The 24,130-nt window shown below is 38.6% G+C and overlaps 1 protein-coding gene across 14 annotated transcripts in view; it reads left to right on the top strand.

Moving 5' to 3' along the window:
* The window catches only part of CFAP54 (cilia and flagella associated protein 54), a 312,009-nt gene that overhangs the window by 67,504 nt on the left and 220,375 nt on the right, over positions 1-24,130 (top strand). For all 14 annotated transcript variants that reach the window (XR_014804323.1, XR_014804322.1, XR_014804320.1 and 11 more), the window contains 5 exons: positions 879-965; positions 1,058-1,179; positions 15,393-15,569; positions 18,924-19,016; positions 19,284-19,469. Coding sequence is in view for 8 of the 14 variants with exons in the window: in XM_084957512.1 (XP_084813638.1) it covers positions 879-965; positions 1,058-1,179; positions 15,393-15,569; positions 18,924-19,016; positions 19,284-19,469 (665 nt within the window). In the remaining 6 variants the exon portion in view is untranslated. The remainder of the gene's footprint in view (positions 1-878; positions 966-1,057; positions 1,180-15,392; positions 15,570-18,923; positions 19,017-19,283; positions 19,470-24,130) is intronic.

Below are 24,130 nucleotides of genomic sequence, written 5' to 3'. Positions count from 1 at the left end.
AGTTGGGTTCTTAACTGGCTGATCCACAATGGGAACTCTGTGGATGAAGCAATTTTGAAAAGTTTATGAAAAGGGAATGTGAACAAAAGTAGGTTGGGTCCTATTTATCACCTTTCAAGCTGATTTTATTTAAGGTGAAACAGAAAATCAAATATTCTTGGAGTTCCTGTTGTGGTGCAGTGGTTAATGAATCCGACTAGGAACCATGGGGTTGTGGGTTCGATCCCTGGTCTCGCCCAGTGGGTTAAACGATCCGGCGTTGCCGTGAGCTGTGGTGTAGGTCACAGAGACGGCTTGAATCTGGTGTTGCTGTAGCTCTGGTGAAGGCTGGCAGCTGTAGCTCCGATTAGACCCCTAGCCTGGGAACCTCCATATGCCACAGGAGTGTCCCTAGAAAAGGCAAAAAGACAAAAAAAAAAAAAAAAATTCTTGGAGTTGCTGCTGTGGTGCAGTGGGTTAAGAATCCAACTGCAGCAGGTCAGGTTGCTGCAGAAGAGCTAGTTTGACCCTCAGCCTGCCACAGTGAGTGAAAGTATCTGATGTTGCTGCAGTCGGTCCCAGCAGAGGCTTGGATTCAGTCCCGTGTGAAATTCCATATGCTGTGGGTGCAGCCATTTAAAAAAAAGATAATAAAATATTATAATTTGAAAATTCTTGGTATCCTCAGGTATACTGTGGTAGATAAAAAATAATTTGATAATGAAACTGTACCATAATAGATTTTGGGGGGAGAATTTTTATCTATTAATGATAAAAGGTGCTATATGAAGAGGAAGCAATAGTTGTACAAATAGACAGTAACTCTTTAGTGTTTAGAAAATATTCCCTTTCTTGGATAGAAGCCTAATTGTAATGGGATTCTCCTCCTCCTCCTTCAGTTTTGCAGACCCCAACTGTTAGAAAAAATGTATCTACCACAGGCCCGGAGAAGCTAAAAAACTCTGGAAGCCCTGATTGTTTTACAGGTAATTGAAATACGGGTAAACTGGCTTTCCACATTTTTTAAAAGACAGTTTTTACGTCTCCCTTTTGGTAAAATGTTTGTTTGCATTTACAGAATTAAGTGTAATGAATAAAGTAAGGAAGAATAAGCTATCCAAAGCAATTTACTTGATGCAGAAAGCTCTTCTGATGTTTGAGAAAGATGCGACCTGCTCATCTGTCCATAACTTCTTGATGGTAAGAATATATCGTTCCTTCTTTGAGTCCTGACAGGCAACCCCTGTTGAAAAAGGATGATGTATTTCTCTTTGCCAAAAATAATGTGTTGCCCTTAACATGAGACTATGAACTTTCAGACCCACCATGTCTAGTGCTGTCTTTGTAGGTCTAAGCAGGGGAAACTAAACTGTATCTCCTGTCATGAACTCTCCTGAAATGAGAGATTCTTTCTCTGCAGGAGGACCTAATAGAGGACGCCAAATAAAATCAGAAGAATTCAGAATGAGGTAAATGGTAGAATGTAAGTGACCCTGTGCCAAGATAATGCATTCCTTTCCAGGGAACTGAAATGCTTAAAGTCCATGGGCTAAGGTACCTTGTCTCAGATGGAATATTGTCAATTTCCAGACCAACAACCTTGCTCTTGCTGTCTCTGTCTGGCCTGGATATTGTTCTGTCTTCTCACTGTGTCATCATATGTTGGCTTTAGAGTCTAAATTCCTGAGGGGATCGCACTTCAAGTTATGCGATCTTCATTTTTGCCCCTGCGTATCCCTCACAAAAGTGTGATTGTGTTGGCTGAAGGAATGGCACCTGCTGAGGTAGAGAACACATGTAGCTTGACTGGCAAGGGAAAGAAAAGAGAAGGTCAAAGCTAGGGGCCGGAGATGGCATTTAAGAAGAGTTTGACATACAGTGGAGACTCTTGGTAGAAGAGGGGGGATGAGAATGAAAGCATGTGTAAAGTGATTCATTTCAGTAGAAGGTGGGCTGCAGAGCAGACCCCTCATCCTCTGCTACGGAAAGGAGGGACAGATGATGCAGGTTTAAATACGTATGTTGCCATGGCCGCAGAGAGTTGAGTGGACGCCTTCCTATCTCAGTCATCTGATAAAGACGGAGGCAAGGCCAGCAGTGCAGAGGGAGGGCGGGCAGCTGAGAGAGCAGGTGATTGGAGAGGAATGGACGAGGGAGCTGATTGTCAATGCCTTGAAGTCCTAGCCGAGGTTGAAAACCCGGGACTTTTAGGAGGGCCTGTCTGCATGGTGGTATGATATTATCTTAGTGGAGTCATATTAGTACCTGTGACAACAGAATATTTGTGACAGAGGCTTGTGCTAGACTCAATTTTTGAAAACAAGTATTGGTTAAGAGTTCATAATGAATAATGGGTGGAGGTTGATTAGGGAAAGGAAGTGACACCATCAGGGCTTTTAAAGACCTGGAGACTACAGAGATGTCAAGAGATTGGGTATCTCTATGAGGTCAGGGACCTGAAAGTCGGAATCTGAAAGAGCTAGAAGGCTAAGTGACAAGAAGTAGAACATTGGATATAAGATTTCTGAGATGTTGTACTTCCTGATTACAAGTCCATCGCTTCATTCATCCAACAAATGTTTTTGAGCACCTACAATCCATTCAGCAAATGTTATATTGCAAATTGACAGTGTGCCTGGTGTTATGCTGATACAGGGGGAAAAACAAACAAACAAAAATCCTTTCTTTATTCAGCCAATACTGATGGATTGCCTTCTCTTTCTGGTCTCTGCCTTCAAGATAAATCCAGGCTATGGGAACATAAACACGCAGGTCGATGGTTATGAGTCATTGTCAGAGGAGCTTTAATTGCAAGAGTGCCTAGGGAATTCAGGAAGGGAGTACCTCCACCAACAGTGGGGCATGTCTGAGAAGCATCCAGAAAAGATGACATGGAGGAGAAAACTGAAAGACGGGCAGGAGTAGCCAGAGAGAGCAAGACAGAGGTGGAAAGGACATTCAAAGCAGAGAGAAAGACTTGTGCCAGGGTCCTGAGACTAGAAAGATCCTAGAATGCTTGTGGTCCTAGAGGCCATTCAGTGCGACAGGAACTTACATGCGATGCAAAGCAGCGGAGGCTTTTGGAGAAGATGGTAAGAGGCGAGACCAGAGAGAAAGAGAGTCTTGTTCGTAAGTCTAAGGATTCTGGACAGATAGATGCTCTCATGGTTCAAGTTGGGGGAGTCCGCCCTGGCGGTGTCAGGGAAGAGTCTCATTGCCTTTGAATTTCTCGCATTTGAATGAAGGAATGTAATGATGTGTGTGGCGCAGTCGTAGCTGCCCAGGCCCAGTGATGTCTGATCTCTCCTGGAAGACCCCTGGGCTGTGTTCAGATCCGTTTTCTCAGCAGATACTTCCGTGGCCACTTACTACTGCCAAGTGCTGGGAGGTCATCAGTATCTCAGTCCTATTTCTATGGCAAGTGAAGCTTATCTTTCTTTTAGAACCGTTTCTCTTGGACTCTCTTATGGCCTCTCAGAGTCTGGAGAGAATAAAGCCTCTGGAATTCTCCTTGTTGTTTTATGGTGACTCAGTCTCGTCTTTCTTCTTCCTTTGTGGTCACTCTGTGACATATGGAGTTCCTGGGGATGAGGGAGGAGATCTGGACCAGGGATCAGGTCCCAGCCAGTTGCACCCTGTGCCACAGCTACAGCAGCACAGAATCCTTAACTCACTGTGCCGGGCCGGCGATCGAACCGGCGTCCCAGTGCTCCAGAGATGCCACTGATCCCACCGCCCCATGGTGGGAACTCCAGTCTCCTCTTTCTATTATGGTGATAATATGCTCGTTCCCTTCCTGTGTCTCTGTCTTGCTCCTATTGGGACTGGGAACTCCCTGGAGATGGGGGGAGGCTGAAGTTTTCATGTTCATCCTCCCTTCCATTTATTAAATGAAACTGTTTCAACTTAGGAAAAACTCCAAGTATAACCTCCTCTTAGATGCATGAGAGGAATTTAGAGGCTCGACTTTTTATGAAGGGCCCTCTGTAAGGATTGTCATCAGCTGGGAAATGTTGAATATTTATTTAGAAGTCCTGAAATCTTCTCGAGCCACCTCTGCTCCTCCATGGCAATTTTTTATCCTAGTGTTAAAGCTTAATGATCAGTCCTCGGGGTGCTCTCATAAACAACGATGTTATGGCTCAAATAATTGCCAAACTTTCTTTCCTTAAAGAAGACAAATAAATTTCTTTCCCTTGGCAATCATTTTCTTTGTGGCTGTATCACAGAATGTTTTTCATTATCATGATCGAGTCATAAAATTATCCCCAAATCAGTATATAATATGTCACCTGATACCATAAAAGAGATTTGAACAGCCTGGGTCTTTTCAGGACTCTTCAATAATTCATATCCTGTTGTGGTTTTTCAGAAGTTTCCTGACCTTGTAGAGATGGATTCTCTCATCAGGTGTCTTTTTTTATTCCAAGTCCACTAAAAGAGGACCAGCTTGTAGCCGCAGATGAGGGACAAACCTTTGCTAAGAACCTGTTAGCTTTCCAGACGAGTCAGCTGGCTTTTCCTCTGAGTGAAGGGGGTTTGTTTTTCTCATTTTCCTGTCTTAGATGACTTCTGGACGTCTACATTGGCATTTTGCACAGTAGAGCTCAGATTTATTTTGAGGGATTGCATCTAGAATAAACCTGAGATGCCCCTAATCTACTTCTGATCAAATAGATCAGTTAGCATAGGGCTTAATGTCATCGTTCTGAGTTCACTTCAGAGTCCATCAGCCGAGCATTCAGCATTTGCTGAGCAATTTCTCACCGGGAAGAGGCAGGAATACGCCTCAATCCAAGTGCTAAGGATACTTGGGCAGGGGTGTATATCGCTGTTTCCTGTTCAGCGTCTGTTCCTCTTCCAAATGTCACCTTTAGAAGAATTTCTTCTTCCCCACTAGGTGTTATTAGGTGGGACCTTTCAGGGGCTCTCTTCTCTGCCAGCCCAGAGGAGGACCGATGGTGCAGGCGGGGCCCACTGGTTGCTTCCTCCTCGGAATCTGAATTCCAGAGGGATAAAAAGACGGAAACCATTTGTTCATCCCAGCGCCCGTGTCCTGATCCGACTCTTTGGGTTGTGTTCTGTAGATGCTCCTGCCTCTCTGGTCCTGCTGTGGTCCAAGCCTCGTCTTCCCACTGCTCCTGTTGCAAAGAACACTAACTGACACGTCTAGTGCTCCCCTGGTACTATTTGTTGAAACTTAAATCGATAATTAACATGATCTTGGCAGTTCCAAAATCCAGTCATAGTGCTTTAATTCTAAGCATAGGAGCATCATGGATTCGCAGATTATTATTATGTTTGTAATCCACACAGAATCTAATTTTATAGTCCTAATTTGGAAGCAGAACCAATGAAGAAGCCCAGGCCACTAGAAGTTCTAATTACTCTTGGCTCTAAAATTTCCTGAACTATATCCTCATGGCCCTTAAATACCACTATATTAACTGTTAGCAATAATTTGATTACCAAATAAAATGATGTTTCCTATTTTATAGCATATTAGTCAAATCAATTCTGTTTGCCTTTTAAGGAAGAAAGATATATAAGCCAGTTTTTTCTTCTCAGCTCTTTTTAATTGTTCTATGATGACGTCTTCCTTATAGAGAATAAAACCCTTTCTGATTCTGACCCCCTCTCTTATGAGGTTACGTTTTGACCCCCATTCTTTAAACTCCTGGCAGAAGGTTTTAGCATATTTACATCTTAGGATTTATTTCTGTAAAATATTTAAGGTTATTGCATAGAAAACTTGATCCAGGTTGCCTTTCCATGCTTCTTTTTAACTTCATTCTGTATTAAGACAAAAAGTTGTAGTGGTTTGGGATAGAGTGCTCTTGGATTAGAGTTTTGTTTCTGGAACTGACAAGCTGAATGACCAAGGTCAAGTTATGTATGTTCTCTTAAGTTTTGGTTTCCTCATCTGTTAATTGGGAGTTCTTGGGAAGATTCAATGAAATGATACATATAAAATGCTTAGCATTTGGCACAGAATAAGCAGTCGGGAAATATTAGCCATTATTATTATTATTACTACTACTACTTTTTTATCTTCCACTGTTTTGTATTTCACTCTGGAATATTCATATTTTGTTATAGCAGAATGATTTTTGGTGCTCTAGATATATTTTTCTCTACCAAACTCCACATTTCTTTCTTTTCACTTAGCGCTTATAATTTATATATTTTTTTCTCAGCAATGTTCTTGGCCAGGATTCTTTTTATCTCCTTCTGAAACATACATAATATTGTTGAGAACCCAGAATATACCTTGGGAAAGCTACTAGCTGAGTGTCAATATGGCACTTTATCATTCCATTCTTATGATAGTTGTTTAGGTGTGTCTTAATCATGCCCTTCAGAATTGCATTGTATCTTTCCATGGGTGTTTTGCTGCACTATGGATGTTAAACCATTTTTGAATGTGTTTAATGTCAATCTGTCACCGTATGCACTGAGTAACTTATGAAAAGAGGCAGGTCACAAGCTTTCTCATGGAAACTATAGGCAGAAAGATTTACATTCAGACAGTACAACTTTGGACTTCAGTACTATTGTCTTGCAGCTTCAAACAACATGGTTTTTTAAATTATTATTTTAAAATTATAGTTGTACAACATTATATAAGGCATACAGTACAGTGATTCACAATTTTTAAACATTCTACTACATTTATAGTTTTTAATTATATAGTTACAAAATAATTGGCTGTATTCCCTGTGCTGTGCAATATATCTTATAGTTTCTTTTATGTATGATGGTTTGTACCTCTTAATCCCCTATCTCTACCTAGCCTCTCCCCGTTTCCCTCTTCTCACTGGTCACAAGAAGTTTGTTCTCTAAATCTATAAGCTTCTTTTTTGTTGCACTGGCTGGTTTAGAAGAATATCTTTTGTTGGATATACAGGCAACACGTTGGACATGGATAGGCAACAGCCACATGCATATTGATAACTTTCTCTTTAAAAATGGTGTAGAACTAGTTTCATGGGAATTTTTCTTTCTTGATTTTTTGGAACTTCTTTTCTGCTGATATTTTCCCCTCCTATTTGAGGAACTGCCTTCAAAAAAAAAACCCTAATCAGGAGTTCCCATTGTGGCTCAGTGGGTTAAGAACCCATCTAGTATCCATGAGGATGTAGGTTCGCTACCTGGCCTTGCTCAGTGGGTTAAGGATCTGGCATTGCCAAGAGCTGGGGTGTAGATTGCAGACGTGGCTTGGATGCCTCGTTGCCGTGGCTGTGATGTAGGCCAGCAGCTGCAGCTCTGATTGGACCCCTAACCTGGAAACTGCTATATGCTGCAGGTATGGCCCTAAAAAGAAAAAAAGAATGGTTAAGACATAAACAGAAAATTTTAAACATGCTGTCTTAAAATGAGGTATAGTAAAAACCATCCTCTTTTTTTGTAATTTTATTTATCGTTCATTCAAAACACACTTATTGAGCCCAAAGAGATAAAGCACTGTCCTTGCCACCAAGACACACTTATTATTTAGAGAGTTTGGACAGTCACATAAACAGATCCCATATTGTGCTGTACCTGCGCAAAGAAAGGCTGTGTGAATGAAGGCAATGAGATCCTGAATCCATGGGACTTACCTTGGAAGCAGTTAGAGGAGCCAGTGTTTGAGTGGGTCTTGAGGCACAGAAGAGACTGCAAGACCCTCTAGAAAGATGGAATGACAGAGGCAAAAACTTAGAGGTATGAAAGAGCATTATCAGCAGATGAGTGGCTTTTTTTCCTCTTATGAAGGATGTTTGATAGGGAGGTAGTTCTGGGAAGAAAAAGAGAGAGGGAAATGAGGGTGGAAAGAACAGTTGTAATCAGAATAAAATGGACTGTGGGGGGAGTTCGTGCTGGAACAAGTGTTGGAGGAGCCATCGGTGGGCTAGAGCTTAGGAGGAAGCGGGGAGGCTGATTTACTTATCTACACTGGTGGTTCCCAGTCCATGCTGTACTTCAGAGTTGTTCTTGGCATTTGTTGATGAGACAGATGTTCAAGGTCTACCCCTGGAAATTTGTATTAAGTATATTGGAGTAGGGATGGACCATCTTAATTTTAAAATAAACTATAGAGTCAAAACTGATCAGGAACCAGATTTGAGAAATGTCTGTATGATAGCCCATGGCAGACACCAGGAAGCTTTTTTCAGTCTCATTTGGGTTCATAGATATGCAGAGAGAAGCTTCTAGAGTAGGGTCAGAAGATATTAGTGTCCAGCTGGTTCATTGGAGAGGAACCATCAAGGAAGATTTTGGGAATAAATGTGGTCAGCCCAGGCAGTTGGCCAGTAAAACTGAGATGAGGTCACAGGCAGTCTGTGTTAATATTAAGACAAGTGAGCCAGTGCTGCTGGTATATTTTACAGGCTCCAAACCTTTAAATTCCAAGGCATTGATCTCCTTCCCTTGTGTTGCCTAATTTTTCCTTAGACTGATTTTACCCGTTGTTATGTACCCTGAAATATCTTGGTCTCCACAGCCCGTGATGTACATGAAGTCACATTAGCATTTAGTGGTCAAAATAAAGTAAGTTTTCATCTCCCTTCTGTTCAGGTAGGAATTTCTTCCCTCCACATTTTCCCACAGTTACCCGGGGACTCCACCTGCCTTTTTAAGCTCTGCCCTCTTTCTTGCAAACTCCTGCCTATCAAGGGAGCCCTGCTCTGCAGGCACATCTGTCCCCTAGGGGAGGTAGAGGATGGAGGGGCGAATGAGCCTGTGCCCAACCCTGTGCTGGCTGTGTCCTCTGGGCTGGCCTGGCACAGCTCATGTCTGCCCTCTTTCCTAGTCTTGTATGCCACCAGATTCTTCAACATCTGGTCCTTACCCTTGTTTGCATCCATCTTCTCCACTTTCCCCTCAGTTTGATTGAGCAAGTAAAATGGAGATTGCTAATAGAGAATGGCAGGTGCATCCTAGCCCTGTGATTGACTCATTCATTCCGTGATTCCACAGCTATACTGAGGATCATGGGTATATAAATTAGCCTTTGGGTCCCAATGCCTAAGGTCTTTGGTATGTAGGCTGTAGAAACATGGTTACCATAGAACACATCCCCTCTCACTTGAAGGAATGATTGTCCCATGCACATAGCTAACTAAGATTCTTGAAATGCAGATGCAAGAAAAAAATTTTTCTTTTGAAGTCTCCTGACACAGAACAAGTAAAATTAAAAATCACTTGCTATTACAGATGAATTTTAATCACTACTAATGATTTTAGACTTTAATGTCACCCGTTTCCAATAAAAAATAAAAATGAGAATTCTGATTTAAATTTTGGCCAGGCTTCATTATCTTAGGAAAAAATATATGACCCTATAGTTCTATAATATATATTCCCACAGGGAACCGATTTACTCACTCAGCTTTAAATATCACTTTGGGAGTTCCCATCATAGCTCAGTGGAAACGAATCTGACTATCCATGAGTATGCAGGTTCGATCCCTAGCCTCACTCAGTGGGTTAAGGATCCTGTGTTGCCGTGGCTGTGGTGCAGGCCCAAGGCTACTGCTCCTTTTCGACCCCTAGCCTAGGAATTTCCATATGCTGCAGGTGTGGCCCTAAAAATAAATAAATAAAGATCACTTTGATGCGTGACTCCCAGAACCTCTCTCCAGTCCTATCCTTTGTTTTGAGCTTGAGTCCAGATTTCCAAATGGAAATTTCAAACTTCACATGTAGGAGAGGAGTTGCCGTCATGGCTCAGTGGTTAACGAACCCGACTGGGATCCATGAGGATGCGGGTTCGATCCCTGGCCTTGCTCAGTGGGTTAAGGATCCGGTGTGGCTTGGATCTGGTGTTGCTATAGTTGTGTTGTCAGCTGGTGACCACAGCTCCTATTTGACCCTTAGTCTGGGAACCTCCATATGCCACGGTTGCGGCCCTAGAAAGAAAGAAAGAAAGGAAGGAAGGAAGGAAGGAAGGAAAGAAAAGAAAAGAAAAGAGAAAAGAAAAGAGAAAAGAAAAGAGAAAAGAAAACAGAAAAGAAAAGAAAGATAGGTAGAAGAAACAGCACAGGATTTTATATTAGAATGAACTGCACTTGAAATTTGGGAGATAGACATTTTGTCTTCTCATTTTCAGGATTTCTTTTCTTGTGTTTATTAAACTGGCTGGAATTTCTAGAGTGAAAAGGGATAGCAGTATTCCGTATCCTTCTGAGTTTTATTGATGATTCTTTTAGTGCTTCACTGTTAACCATGATTTTGGCTATCTAATAAAATTAATTTTTTTTTTTTCATGCTAAAGAGAGAACTTTCCTAGTTTATGGAGGTTTGCCCCTCCTCCCAGCTTCGTTGAGGTATAAGTGGCAAATACAATGCTAATAAGCAATGTGGTGATTTGATGTGGGTATACATTGTGAAATGATGACCACAGTCAGGTTAATTAACACATGTATCACCTCACAGAGTTACCTTTGTGTTTGTGTGTGTGTACGTGAAAATTGTCAAGATCTATTCTATTAGTAAATTTCGAGTATACAGTGCAGTATTATTAACCATGCTGTACATTAGATCTTTAGAACTTATTTGTGTTATAACTGAAACTTTGTGTCCTTATCCCAGTGTCTCCCTGTTTCCCCCCTTCTCTCAGCCCATGGTAGTCACCCTTCTACTCTGAATCTATGAATTTGACTTTTTTTTTTTTTTTAGATTCCACGTATAAATGGTGATATGCAGTATTTCTCTTTCTCAGCTTGGTTTATTTCACTTGGCATCTATCTTGTTACAAATGGCAGGATTTCCTTCTTTTTTTGGCATTTTTTTTAGGGCTGCACCCACAGTATATAGCGGTTCCCAGGCTAGGCTACAGCTGCTGGCCTACGCCACAGACACAGCAATGCACGGCTCAAACGAGCCATGTTTGAGTCCTACACCACAGTTCACGGCCATGCTGGATCCTTAACCCACTGCGTGAGGCCAGGGATCGAACCTGCAACCTCATGGTTCCTAGTCGGATTCATCTCTGCTGCACCACAATGGGAACTCCAGGATTTCCTTCTTTGTAAAGGCTGCATAATATTCCATCACACACACACACACACACACACACACAGAGAGAGAGAGAGACATAAACACACCCCACATTTTCTTTATCCATTCGTCCATTGATGTATATTTAGGTTGTTTCTATATCTTGGCTATTGTGAATAATCCTGCAATCCTGTAATGAATGTAGGAGTGCAGCTATCTCTATGAGATAATTCCTTTCCTTTGGGTACATATCCAGAAGTGAGATTGCTGGATCATGTGGTAGTTCTGTTTTTAATTTTGGGGGAACTTCTCTAACCTTTTTCATATTGACTGTAGCAGTTTAAATTCTCACCCATAGTGAACAAGTGTAAATGAGATTGTTTTCTTAATTTCCTTTTTGGATAATTTGTTATTAGTGTTAAAAACCTTATTGGTTTTGCTTATCAATTCTAACAGTTGTGTGTGTGTGTGTTAAGTCTTTAGTGTTTCCCACCTATGAAATCATGTCATCTACAAACGGAGACTGTTTTCCTTTTTTTTTTTTTTTTTTTTTGTCTTTTCTAGGGCCACTCCCACAGCATATGGAGGTTCCCAGGCTAGGGGTCTAATCGGAGCTGTAGCTGCCAGCCTGCACCAGAGAGCCACAGCAACACGGGATCCAAGCCGTGTCTGCAACCTACACCACAGCTCACGGCAACGCCGGATCCCCAACCCACTGAGCAAGGCCAGGGATCGAACCTGCAACCTCATGGTTCCTAGTCAGATTCGTTGACCACTGTGCCATGACGGAAACTCCTGATTTGGATGCTTTTTATTTCTTTTTCTTTTCTGATTGCTCAGGCTAGGATGTCCAGTACCATGTTGAATAGGAGTGGTTAAGTGTGGACATCCTTGTCTTGTACCTGATCTTAGAGAGATTGCTTTCAGCCTTTGACCACTGAGTATGATGTCAGCTAGGTTTGTCATATATGGCTTTTATTATGTTGAGATATGTTTCTTTTATATCCATTTTGTTGAGAGGTTTTTTTAATTATGAAAGGATATTGAATTTTGTCAAATTCGTTTTCAGAATGTACTAAAATCATGATATTAATTCTTTATTTTGTTAATGTTTCACATTTATTGATTTGTGTCATATTTATGTTGAACCATCCTTGTATCCCAGAAGTAAATCCCACTTGATCATGGCTTATGATCCTTTTAATGTACTGTTGAATTTGGTTTGCCAATATTTTGTTGAGGTTTTTGCATATATGTTCAACAGCAATATTGATCTGTAGTTTTCTTTTTTTTTTTTTTTGTCTTTTTGTTGTTGTTGTTGCTATTTCTTGGGCCAATCTTGCGGCACATGGAGGTTCCCAGGCTAGGGGTTGAATCAGAGCTGTAGCCACCGGCCTTCGCCAGAGCCACAGCAATGCGGGATCCGAGCCGCGTCTGCAACCTACACCACAGCTCACGGCAACGCCGGATTGTTAACCCACTGAGCAAGGGCAGGGATCGAACCCGCAACCTCATGGTTCCTAGTCGGATTCGTTAACCACTGCGCCACGACGGGAACTCCCCAGATCTGTAGTTTTCTTCTCTTGTAATACCCTTGTTTTGTTTTGATATCAGGATAATGCTGGCCTTGTAAAATCAGTTTGTAAGTGTCCTCTTCTTTTTAGTTTTTTGGAATAGTTTGAGAAGGATTTGCATTCTTTAAATTTCAGGCAGAATTTACCAGTGAAATCATCTGGTCTTGGATGTTTCTCTGTTAGGAGATTTTTTGATCACGGATTCATTTCCTTTCTTGTTCTTATTTTCTGTTTCCTTATGATTCACTACTGATACTTAGTATGTTTCTAGGAATTTCTCTATTTCTTCTAGGTTGTTCAGTTTATTGGCATATAATTGTTTGCAGTAGTTTCTTATGATCTTTTGTATTTTTGTGGTATCAGCTGTAATGTCTCCTCTTTCATTTCTCATTTTATTTATATGTCTTCTCTATATTTTATTAGTCTAGCTAAAAGTCTGTTAATTTTGCTTATCTTTTCAAAAAACAGCTTTTCTTTTAGTGTATCTCTTCTATTGTCTTTATAATCCCTTTTATTTATTTCCCCTCTAATGTTTATTATTCCGTCTACTAACTTTGGCCTTAAAGTTTTGCTCTTTTTCTAGTTCCTTGAGGTGTGAAGTTAGATTGTTTGAGATTTTTCTTTGTTCTTAATAGGGACATTTTTGATACAAACATCCCTCTTAGAACTACTTTTGCTGCATCTTATAAGTTTTGGTATCTTGTAGTTTCATTTTATTTCTCAGGATATTTTTAAATGTCCCTTTTGATTTCTTTTTTAAAATAAATAATGAACTTAAATTAAAACTTCAAATATCTTTTTGGCCATTGAGCCTGTACTCATATTTTTTTCTCACTTGATTTATGGATAAACTGAATTATATTCTTAGACTTCCTAATATAAAATTGTCCTTTTATTCCTGGGAGAGATAAAATCTAGTTATAGTGCATTATCCCTTTAATATATTGTTAGAGCAGTGTTTTAGTATTTTATTTAGAATGTTTGCATTTGTATTTGTAAGAAGATTGCTCTATATTTTTAAGTGTAGTCATTTTTACAGGTTTGTTATCAAACTATAATAATTTTATAATATTATTTGAGATGATATCCATCTTTCTTTGCATTTAGAATTTTAAAAATTTCATTGGAATTATCAGCTCATTGAGATTTGAAATACTTTAAAAGTGAAATCAGTTGAGGCTGATACTTGTGGGAAAGAGATTTTTGGGTATCTTTCCCATTTTCTTTTATCATTACTCCTATGTTCAGGTTTTTCTGCTTCTTGAGTCACTTTTTGTATTTCCATCTCTGATGACCAGTGATGTTGTGCATCTTTTCATGTGCTCACTGGTCATTTCTTTATCTTCTTTGGAGAAATGTATATTCAACCCTTTGTTCATTTGTGTGTGTGTGTGTGTGTATGTGTGTGTGTGTGTGTATGTGTGTGTGTGTGTGTGTGTGTGTGTGTGTGTGTGTCTTTTTAGGGCCTCACCCGCAGCATATGGATGTTCCCAAGCTAGGGGTCAAATCAGAGCTGCAGCCAACGGCCTACACCACAGCCATAGCCACACAGGATCCGAGCTTCATCTGCAACCTACACCGCAGCTCACACAACACCAGATCCTTACCCACTGAGCGAGGCCAGGGATCAAACCCACAACTTCATGGTTCCTAGTTGGATTCGTTTCTGCTGTGCCACTGCAGAAACTTCCACTTTGTTCATTTTTTAATGTGTTTTTTTTTGCCTTTTTATTATTGACTTGTAGCAGTATTTTATATATTCTGAATACAAATCCTTTATCAGTTATATGATTTGCAGATATTTTATTCCATTCTGTCCATTGTCTTTACTTTTCTGACAGTATCATTTGAAGTTTCTAATTTTGATGAATTTCTATTGACCTACTTTTTCTTTCGTTGATGGCTTTTGGTGTCATATCTAAGAAACTGTTCTGCAGCCCGAGGTTGTGAAGATATACTCCTATATTTTCTTCTAAGAGTTTTATAATTTTAGCTCTGACATTTGGGTCTGTAATTCATTTTGTGTTAACTGTTTGCATGTAATGTGATGTATAGGTCCCACTTTCTTCTTTTGCATGTGGATGTCTCATTGTCCCAGCACCATCTGTTGGAAAGGTTTATTCTATTTTCTATCACTCAATTTTAGCCTTTATGTGGGTTTTTGCTTTAGTACTCAGAGTCTTTGCTTTTTAATTTAATGTAAAATAGAAATTTAACTAGCATATATTATTATTGCTGATATAGTTAGCTTTGCTTCTGAAATACTTTTTAGGTTTTCTAATTTTTATTTATTTTTTGTTTTATGCATTATCACTTAATGTATAATCTTTAAAAAAGGTGATTGCCTTTCCTTTAGGTTCATAGAATAAGTATTTTTGTCTATTTCTGTTAGCTGATAGTAGAAACCCTCACTAATATTAATTTCATAATTCATATATATCAATAGTCATTATTTGAGAGTCACATTTCAAGTTTCCTTAAGTGTAGGTGTACAGTTCATAAGCATGAATGCAAATCGTGTTACAAAATTTTTAAGGACAATGTAATATGATGGCAGATATACAGAGGATTTTATTTGAAAATGAAATGCCTTATCATAATATATGATAAAATGATAAACATATTGGACATATAAATATAATGTCGTTGCCTTACTAGCTATTTTTTCACTTGGCCTTATTTGGAGCTGTTTTTTTTACTTCTGGAAAGTCATTCAATGCTGGAAATGTGTATTCCACGGAGGCTCAAAAAATACGTATCTCAGGATAATGTTGTTTTAACATAACCAGCATTTTCCAAATAAAATGAAGTTCAAGCTCTTGAAATATATTTTCCTATTTTCACATTTTATTGTAGGAAGCTTATTCTTTAATTGAGAAGACTGAAGCAGAACAAAGAATACTCTATTCATATCAGAGATATTTGGAAATTACCAAAAGAAGGAAAAGCAGAGTCCCTCCTCCACCCATTCTGCTGGCCCGAACTCATTGTTCTGTGACGTTAAAACCGGCTCCTTTTATTTCGGATGTTAAGGTATGTTGTCTGTTTTGATCTCTCCCTCAAGCAGAGCAACCCAAGTACTTTGATGATATAATGATTGATACTTTTACTGCTTTTAGGACTCGAATAATCTTATTTACAAGCTCTGAACACTGGTATCAGTATTCCAATACCTTCACTCTACTTAGTTTCTTCATGACCCTTTTGCCTTTTATGCTATTTCCGTTTCAACTCCACACAGCTTTTCTACACCCAAATTATAGTAAGGAGAGATAAGAGAGAAGCATCTCTCTCTAAGTGAATTTATAACCGTGACATAGTCATATGCTGACATCCTAGTGTGCTCAAGATTGACGTCTCATTCAAATAGAATAAGACAGTTGAATAGGATAGAAGTTATTCTCAGAGCCAGTAATGAAGATAAGAAAATTTGGGGGTGGTGAACTGAGGGGTTCTTCCCAAAGTTCTTCCAAGTAAATGGGGATTCTTTCAATGCAAACAAATGATAATTCCAAACGCATTGTAAGTCATAACTCTTTACGTATTTACTGAAGCTCTTTCTCCCATCCCTTAGAACTTAGTCTAAATGTGACCATAACTTGAGATTTAGTTCCCTAACAAGCATTTGGTTCCACCTAATTTATATTTTGAGTATTAAATTTTTCTCTTTTGGATAATGAACAGCATGCTCTTTGATGTTGTATAAAAAACAAAGTTGTTTCTTTGATTCTCCTTAGGATGTTCTGCTGGAGCTTATATCACCTTGATATAGGAAAGGACATAGGCTTTGAAGTCAGACAAAGTTTAAAATTCTAGCTTTGCCCCAGCAGTGTGACCTAAGGAAATCTGAATATACTTTGTGAGGGCTCTTTGTTTGTTTGTTTTTGTTTTCATCTGTAACATGTTTCTACTGTGAAAATTAAATGAGATAGTATATCATATTCTTGGCATATTAATCCATGTCCTTTCATCTCTATGTATTAGACAGTAAAGTTTGCTAAAATGAGTTAATGAAGTTATACACTGTGATTATATTATCTGATTCTTTTCCCATACATTCTGTTCATTGAGCATTATCAAGTGTCTCATATCTTCAAGCTCTATGTGCAGTAAAGTGTGAAAATAAACACAAATAAAGCATGGATCCATTTTTTGAGGAGCTTCAGCCCACTGGGAGATGCACCTCAGTGAGAAGTTAACACCGCCTTAGTAATGCCTTACAGTTAGGGGGATAGAAGCCATATCCAGCTTACACTTAACTGTGTAATGCACTATTGCAACGACTAGTAGTTTTAAAATTCAGGTTGGGGTTTTGGGAATCTATTTGAGAATGAGGATTCACCGATTCTGGAAATTCAGTGCAGAACTAAGACTGGATGATGTACCAAGGGTTTTTTGTTTGCTTTTATTGGAATGTTTTGGTTTAGTGAACAAGATCTTGTCAATGCTTAGACATAGGAAGACATGCGAGTCCCACACGTGCCCTGCAGTTGCACGCCTCGTCCGTCGGCCCATGGCGTGAAGTTGGTGTATACTATACCTCGGTAGAGCTGTGTGCGCCTGGAAATTAGACTTGGTGTTTCCCACTCCTCAGCGCTAGATGGTGCTATGGGCTTAAATACATTTTCTAGTTTGCGATTTCAGCCATCTTTTGTCCACATTTCTTGTTACGGCATTCGTTGCCTTAACATCTGTTTTAATAGTTGAAAAAGCTAATATTATTTATAAACTTTTATTCACAAATGAGTGGCAGTTTGTCCATGGTGTCCTTACTCTTATGTAGAGGATTCTAAGGACACATTGCTTCTTCGAGTTACACAACTAGGATGTTTTCATCTGTGGAACAAAGTAGAAATAGAAAGACTGCCTGTAAATATTGAGGGAGAATTTACCCTTCAAATTCTCGTTTATACGTGGAGCTTAACTTAGAGCAATAGTGAAATATGTCATAAAACACTCTCTGCCTTTTTTTTTTTTTTCCTCTAAGGTACCCTTTTTGCATGAGAAGTCAAGGAAAGTTAGTTTCTAATTTTTTTGTCTTCTGAGATTCAGCTGAATGTTTTTCTCCCAGGCTTCAGCTTCCAAGTTTCTTCAGGGTTCTCTCTGTCCTTGAAGTTTACCTTGTCTCCTCTATCACCTGAGAAATCTTTGGAAACACAAAACTTTGGCTATTTGCCCCAGACGTTCTTATTCATTGAGGCGAGGCAGGCCTTGGATATATACAATTTTTAAAAAATAGTTGATTCTGTACAAAACTGTATTTTGAAAAATGATTCTGCTGCATAGTCAGAGTTGAGAACTCCTTGTGCAGACAGGACACAATTAGGATTTTTCTGTTGACCTGAGGAAAAAAACAGCAGGCTAAGCCATTAGAGGCAGTTGCTTCTTCGAGACAATTACATTTTCTCTTTTTTCTCGTTTAGTAGTTGAACTGTGAGGTGGAACCTTGGGGGAAAAGGCAGTGCCACACAATGACAGCCTTTTCATCACTAACCCCTGGACAGTGTGGCTCCTAATAATGCTTTTCCCTGGGTGTAAACTCGCTCCCGCATCCCCTGCAGTGAGAATAGTTCATCACAATGAGGAAGCTCCAGTATTTGACATCTGGGCAAAAAGACCATTGTCTAACCATTTGGTCCAGTTTAAGTTTGATTGTTTCGGCGTAATTTGCATTTTGCTTTTGTTTGACGTCTGTATTTAAGCATTATCAAGGGAATGCCGTGTTTCAGAAAATTGATAAACTAGAGAAAAAATTACCCATAATCTTATCGTTTAACCATTCAGGTTCTCCCACTGTTCCTATTTCAGAACATGTTCTTCCAGGCTTTTTCGTATGCATTTTTACATTTTATTTAAAATACTGACATTTAGTATCTTGCTTCTTTTACCATCTGCTTTTGGTCATATATTATTAAATAAGATATCAAAATTATTTCAGTGTTGATCTGTTTTTCATCAAGATTAAGCCATGTTTGGAGTCCCTCCTTGCCACTCTCTCATCTTGGGCAAATTATTGAACACCTCTCCATCTCCATGTTTTAGAAAGTAAAATGGCAATAGTAACCCTATCGCAGAGGGATGTTGTGAATATTAGAAAGTATGTGCAAATTTCCTAACAATACTTAACACATAGGAACTGCTCATTTCATAGTAGTTAAAAATAATAATGAATAATATTTTAGTCTCAGTAGTCCCAGGTAAAAACTGCATTTGCCTTTTTTCAAAGATCGAACCTAGACATTTTTGTAAACTTAGGTTTCATGTTTTAAAACTCGAATCGTTATATTTTTCTCTAAGAAACTATTCCTTTGGCCATATCACGATAAAAGAAATTGAATGCCTTGTTAAACAGACAACAGATGATGGGCTTATCTCTCTCCTTGGCAGGTCTCCTGGTACTGCATTTTGGGATGCAAAGCAAAAGGGAGCTATGGAAAAGTGAGACTAAATAATAACCATCTCCCAAACTCAGGGGAAGCGGTACGTCAAATTAAAAAGAACCTTGGAATGTCAGGAGATCTTAGCTAAAGTCTTGTTAATGACAATTGAGTGGGTTTTTTTTTTTTTTTCCCTTTTAGGTAGTCATTAGTTTAGTGACTTTCCCTGATTTTGACTTGTTATAACTAAAATCTTAACAGTAAATGAAAAAATTTTCTCCCTTAACGGATAAGGGTCACCTAATTATATTTTTAAAGTCTCATTACTTTAATTTTCCATACGTAACTTGAAATGTGTTTTTGTTAATAGATACCAGCTGATGGCAAAAGCATCTTTGAAGTAAAAGGTTTAGAAACCAATGAAAAATACATCTTTGCAGTTGCTGCTTATTGTTCTAATGGGAAGCTCATTGGTGATGCTGTTGGGGAGACAACTAAACCAATTCTGGTTTACCCACCTCTTTCTGCTGTTACTACTCGGATGTTACTGACACAGGTAGCAGAGATTTCGAGTTCTTTCCTCTATAGGTTTTTTGTTTGTTTGTTTGTTTGTTTTTCTGTTAAGCAGTTACTAAGTAATTTCTGATGAAAAAAACAGATATTCTAAAACTCCTGTGATGCGTATTTTCCATGATTGCAGTGTAGTCTCTTAACCCATAACTCATTCCTCGTTTTATTTGTGAGTTTGCTTTTTTAAGATAACATTTTTTCCACCTGGGTTTTAAATGCAAGTCGTGTTGATTTCAGAAATTTTGGAAATAAATCTCATCTGTTTTCCTATTATCCAGAGTTAGCAGTTGTTAATCTGAAGCAATTCTAAGGGCCCCCAGGGACTTAGGTTCTGTGTTAATGTTTGGTTACAATCTAGAGGAGAGCTTCCAGGGTCCAGAGGGTGGAGGCCAGGAATGCTGATAAGCGGCCTGCAGTGCAAAGGACAGCACTCCCTCCCCGAGCAAAGTGTTAGATCCAGTCGGAAATGTCAACAGTGCGAAAGTTGAGAAACCCTGACCTAGAGATATCCATTTATTTTAGGTCTACACACAATATGTATATATATACACATATATACACGCACATATATCTAATACATAATTTAAATCATAGTGTACATATTATTTGACATCTGATATTTTTATTTAATACATAATTGACTTTCCTCCCATTCCATTAAGGATTCTTTCAAAACGTAATTTTTTTTTTTTTTTATTATTTTCCCACTGTACAGCAAGGGGGTCAGGTCATCCTTAGATGTATACATTGCAGTTACATTTTTTTCCCCCCACCCTTTCTTCTGTTGCGACATGAGTATCTAGACATAGTTCTCAATGCTATTCAGCAGGATCTCCTTATAAATCTATTCTAGGTTGTGTCTGATAAGCCCAAGCTCCCGATCCCTCCCACTCCCTCCCCCTCCCATCAGGCAACCACAAGTCTCTTCTCCAAGTCCATGATTTTCTTTTCTGAGGAGATGTTCATTTGTGCTGGATATTAGATTCCAGTTATAAGTGATATCATATGGTAATTGTCTTTGTCTTTCTGGCTCATTTCACTCAGTATGAGATTCTCTAGTTCCATCCATGTTGCTGCAAATGGCATTATGTCATCCTTTTTTATGGCTGAGTAGTATTCCATTGTGTATATATACCATATCTTCCGAATCCAATCATCTGTTGATGGACATTTGGCTTGTTTCCATGTCCTGGCTATTGTGAATAGGGCTGCAATGAACATGCGGGTGCAAGTGTCTCTTTTAAGTAGAGCTTTGTCCGGATAGATGCCCAAGAGTGGGATTGCAGGGTCATATGGAAGTTCTATGTATAGATTTCTAAGGTATCTCCAAACGGTTCTCCATAGTGGCTGTACCAGTTTACATTCCCACCAGCAGTGCAGGAGGGTTCCCTTTTCTCCACAGCCCCTCCAGCACTTGTTATTTGTGGATTTATTAATGATGGCCATTCTGACTGGTGTGAAGTGGTATCTCATGGTAGTTCAAAACGTAATTTTTAATGGCTGGATGGCATTGCATCTTAAAAATATATCCTAGTGTATATATGGGTATATATACACATGGAGTATGACTCAGCTGTAAAAAGAATGAAAAAATCGTACCTGCAGTGACGTGGATGGACCTAGAGATGGTCACACTAAGTGAAGGAAGTCGTGAAGAGAAAGACAAGTGCCATATGGTATCACTTAAATGTGGGATCTAAACTATGACACAGATGAACTTATTTATGAAACAGAAACAGACTCCCTGACATAGAAAACAAACTTATGGCTACCAAAGGGGATAGGGGTAGGGGAGGGATAAATGAGGAGTTTGGGATTAGCAGATATAAATTAATATATTTAAAATAGACCACAAGGTCCTACTGTATGGCACAAGGAACTATATTATCCTATAGTTACCATAATGGAGAAGAATATGAAAAAATATACAACTGAATGACTTTTCTGTACACCTGAGAATAACAGAACATTGTAAACCAACTATACTTCAATAAGAAAAAGATATATGCATCATGGTTTATTTAATAATTCTTCACTGTTGGATATTTAGATGCTTTCTTTTCTTTCTTTCTTTCTTTCTTCTTTTTTTTTTTTCTTTTTGTGTGTGTGTGTGTGTGTGTCTTTTGTGCTTTTAGGACCGCACCTGTGGCATATGGAGGTTCCCAGGCTAGGCATCGAATTGGAGCCATAGCTACCGGCCTACGCCAGAGCCACAGCAACACCAGATCCGAGACGCATCTGTGACCTACACCATAGCTCAGGGCAATGCTGGATCCTTAACCCACTGAACAAGGCCAGGGATCGAACCCACAACCTCATGGCTCCTAGTCGGATTCGTTTCCGCTGCACCATGACGTGAACTCCTAGATACTTTCTAGTATTTTGTATTGATAAGCAAAGCTGCAAATGCACATTCTTTTATCTAAATCCTTAAAATTTTTTTGATTGAAGAAGTTGATTTATAATGTTGTGTTAGTTTCAGGTGTGCAACAAAGTGTTTCAGTTATATATATATATATATATATTTTCAGATTATTTTTAAATTTAAGTTATTATAGGATATTGAATATAATTCCCTGTGCTATACAATAACTCCCTGTTGCTTGCCGATTTATTTTATGTATAGTAGTTTGTATCTCTTAATTTCATACTCCTCATTTATCCTTCTTCTCCATTCTTTACCTATGGTAACCATAAGTTTGTTTTCTATGTCTGTGAGTCTGTTTCTCTTTCATAAATAAGTTCATTTGTGTCATATTTTAGATTCCACAATAAGTGATACCATAGGGTACTTGTCTTTCTCTTTTTGAATTCCTTCACTTAGTATGATAATCTCCGGGTCCATGCAAGTTGCTGCAAATGACCATATTTCATTCTTTTTTATGACTGAGTAATATTCCAACACACACACACACACACACACACACACACACACACACACACATTATATATAGTGTGGAATATACATACTACATCTTCTTAAACCACTTACCTGTTGATGGGGACTTGTGTTGTTTCCATGTCTTGGCTATTGTGAATAGTGCTACTGTGAACACTGGCATGCATGATCTTTTCAAATTGCAGTTTTCATCTTTTCCAGATGTGTGCCCAGGAGTAGGGTTGCTGCATCGTATGGTGGTTCTAGTTTGAGTTTTTTAAGGAACTTCCATACCACTTCCCATAGTGGCTGCAGCAATTTACATTCCCATCAACAGCGTGGGAGGGTTCCTTTTTCTTCAGATCCTCTCCAGCTTCCATTATGTGTAATCTTTTGGTGATGGCCACTGTGACCAGGGTAAGATGAGATGTCACTGTCGTTCTGGTGTGCCTTTCTCTGATAGTTAGTGATCTTTTCCTGCATCCATCATTATTTTTTTAGGATCAACAGTATAGAAATAAAGTTTCTGGGTTGACAGAGAGAGACAGACCTGTGTTTAAGTTTCAGCTCCGCAAACACTAGCCATGTGATACTGGGCAAATAACTTTTATCTATGAAGTGACGTAATAATAGTCTTTACCTACCAGAATTCCTATGAGTATTAAATGGAATTATGCATGTCAGATATTTAACTATAGCACTTATCACACAGTAGGCACTTAATAAATACTACTGTTGTTCTTAGTTATGGGTTATACTCATAAATTAACATTTTTTGCTGAAATGATTGCCTGACTTAAAACATGTCACCAGTGAATAGAGTACTAGAAAAAGGGACTCACTGACCCAAGTCTCAAGCATCTAATTTTAAGCCTAGGTTGGCTGTAGTACTGATGGCTGTTCTAAATTTTATCATATTTCTATTTTACTTTTTTCCTCTTAGTAGTTGATTAGTATTATAAGCTGAGTTCTTAGTGGCATTTTATATTATCATATTTTTCAAAGTAAATTAAATTGAGAGAATTGCTAGGATTTGTCTAGCATTGGTTTAGCATGTCATATCAGCTCATGGTTTTCTGATGTTTTGATTTCTTTGGAATCTAATATATTTCCTAATTTGCAGAGATGGAGTTATTTCAAAGTGAGGGACCAAATATTTCATCAAGGCCTAATTTTTCTCCAGGGAGAGGTTTGACTCTTGGGCTTCATTTAGCAGAACTTTCATTGAAAGTTAATAAAATGAAGTCCAAGCTATACTGCTAGGATAATGAGAAGTGCCATAAATTAATGACCTGTGTATCTTTATTGATATTATATTTGGTACTGTAGTTCATTTATGACACAGTTTATGAGCATTCTCTCTCATAATGTTAAGTGGCTAAAGCAAAATTTCCCCACAAAGTTTCCTCCTTAACTTAAACCTTAAATTTAGCTTTTAAATTCTAGCAGGAAAATGTACCTTTCTTTTGGAATAGCAGTGAAAAACATTGCAATTTTTTCATGAGAGTGGTTAGTTTTTAGTTTCAGGATAATTTTGCTCTTTAAAAATAGATATTTTATAGTAAAATATGGAGTTATTTCAGTAGGATACCTATGATATAGACTTGGCTTGCAGTTTTAGGTTGTGCTTTTACTAAACATTATTCTATAGACAATAGTAAAGTTAGGTGAACTTTACTGGGTTTTCCCTTATTATAGAAAACTAATTTAGACTATCTAGAAATTTTTTAAAAATTTTTCATTCTTATTCATTAACTTTTTGCCTTTTT

The sequence above is a fragment of the Sus scrofa genome, chromosome 5, assembly GCF_054392235.1.
Source record: "Sus scrofa isolate SSC_HxYL_T2T_F1_AM1 chromosome 5, Sscrofa_HxYL_maternal_Yorkshire_Landrace_v2.0, whole genome shotgun sequence".
NCBI classification, from domain to species: domain Eukaryota; kingdom Metazoa; phylum Chordata; class Mammalia; order Artiodactyla; family Suidae; genus Sus; species Sus scrofa.
Note: the sequence above shows the minus strand (reverse complement) of the source record. Positions and strands in the feature narration are given on the sequence as shown.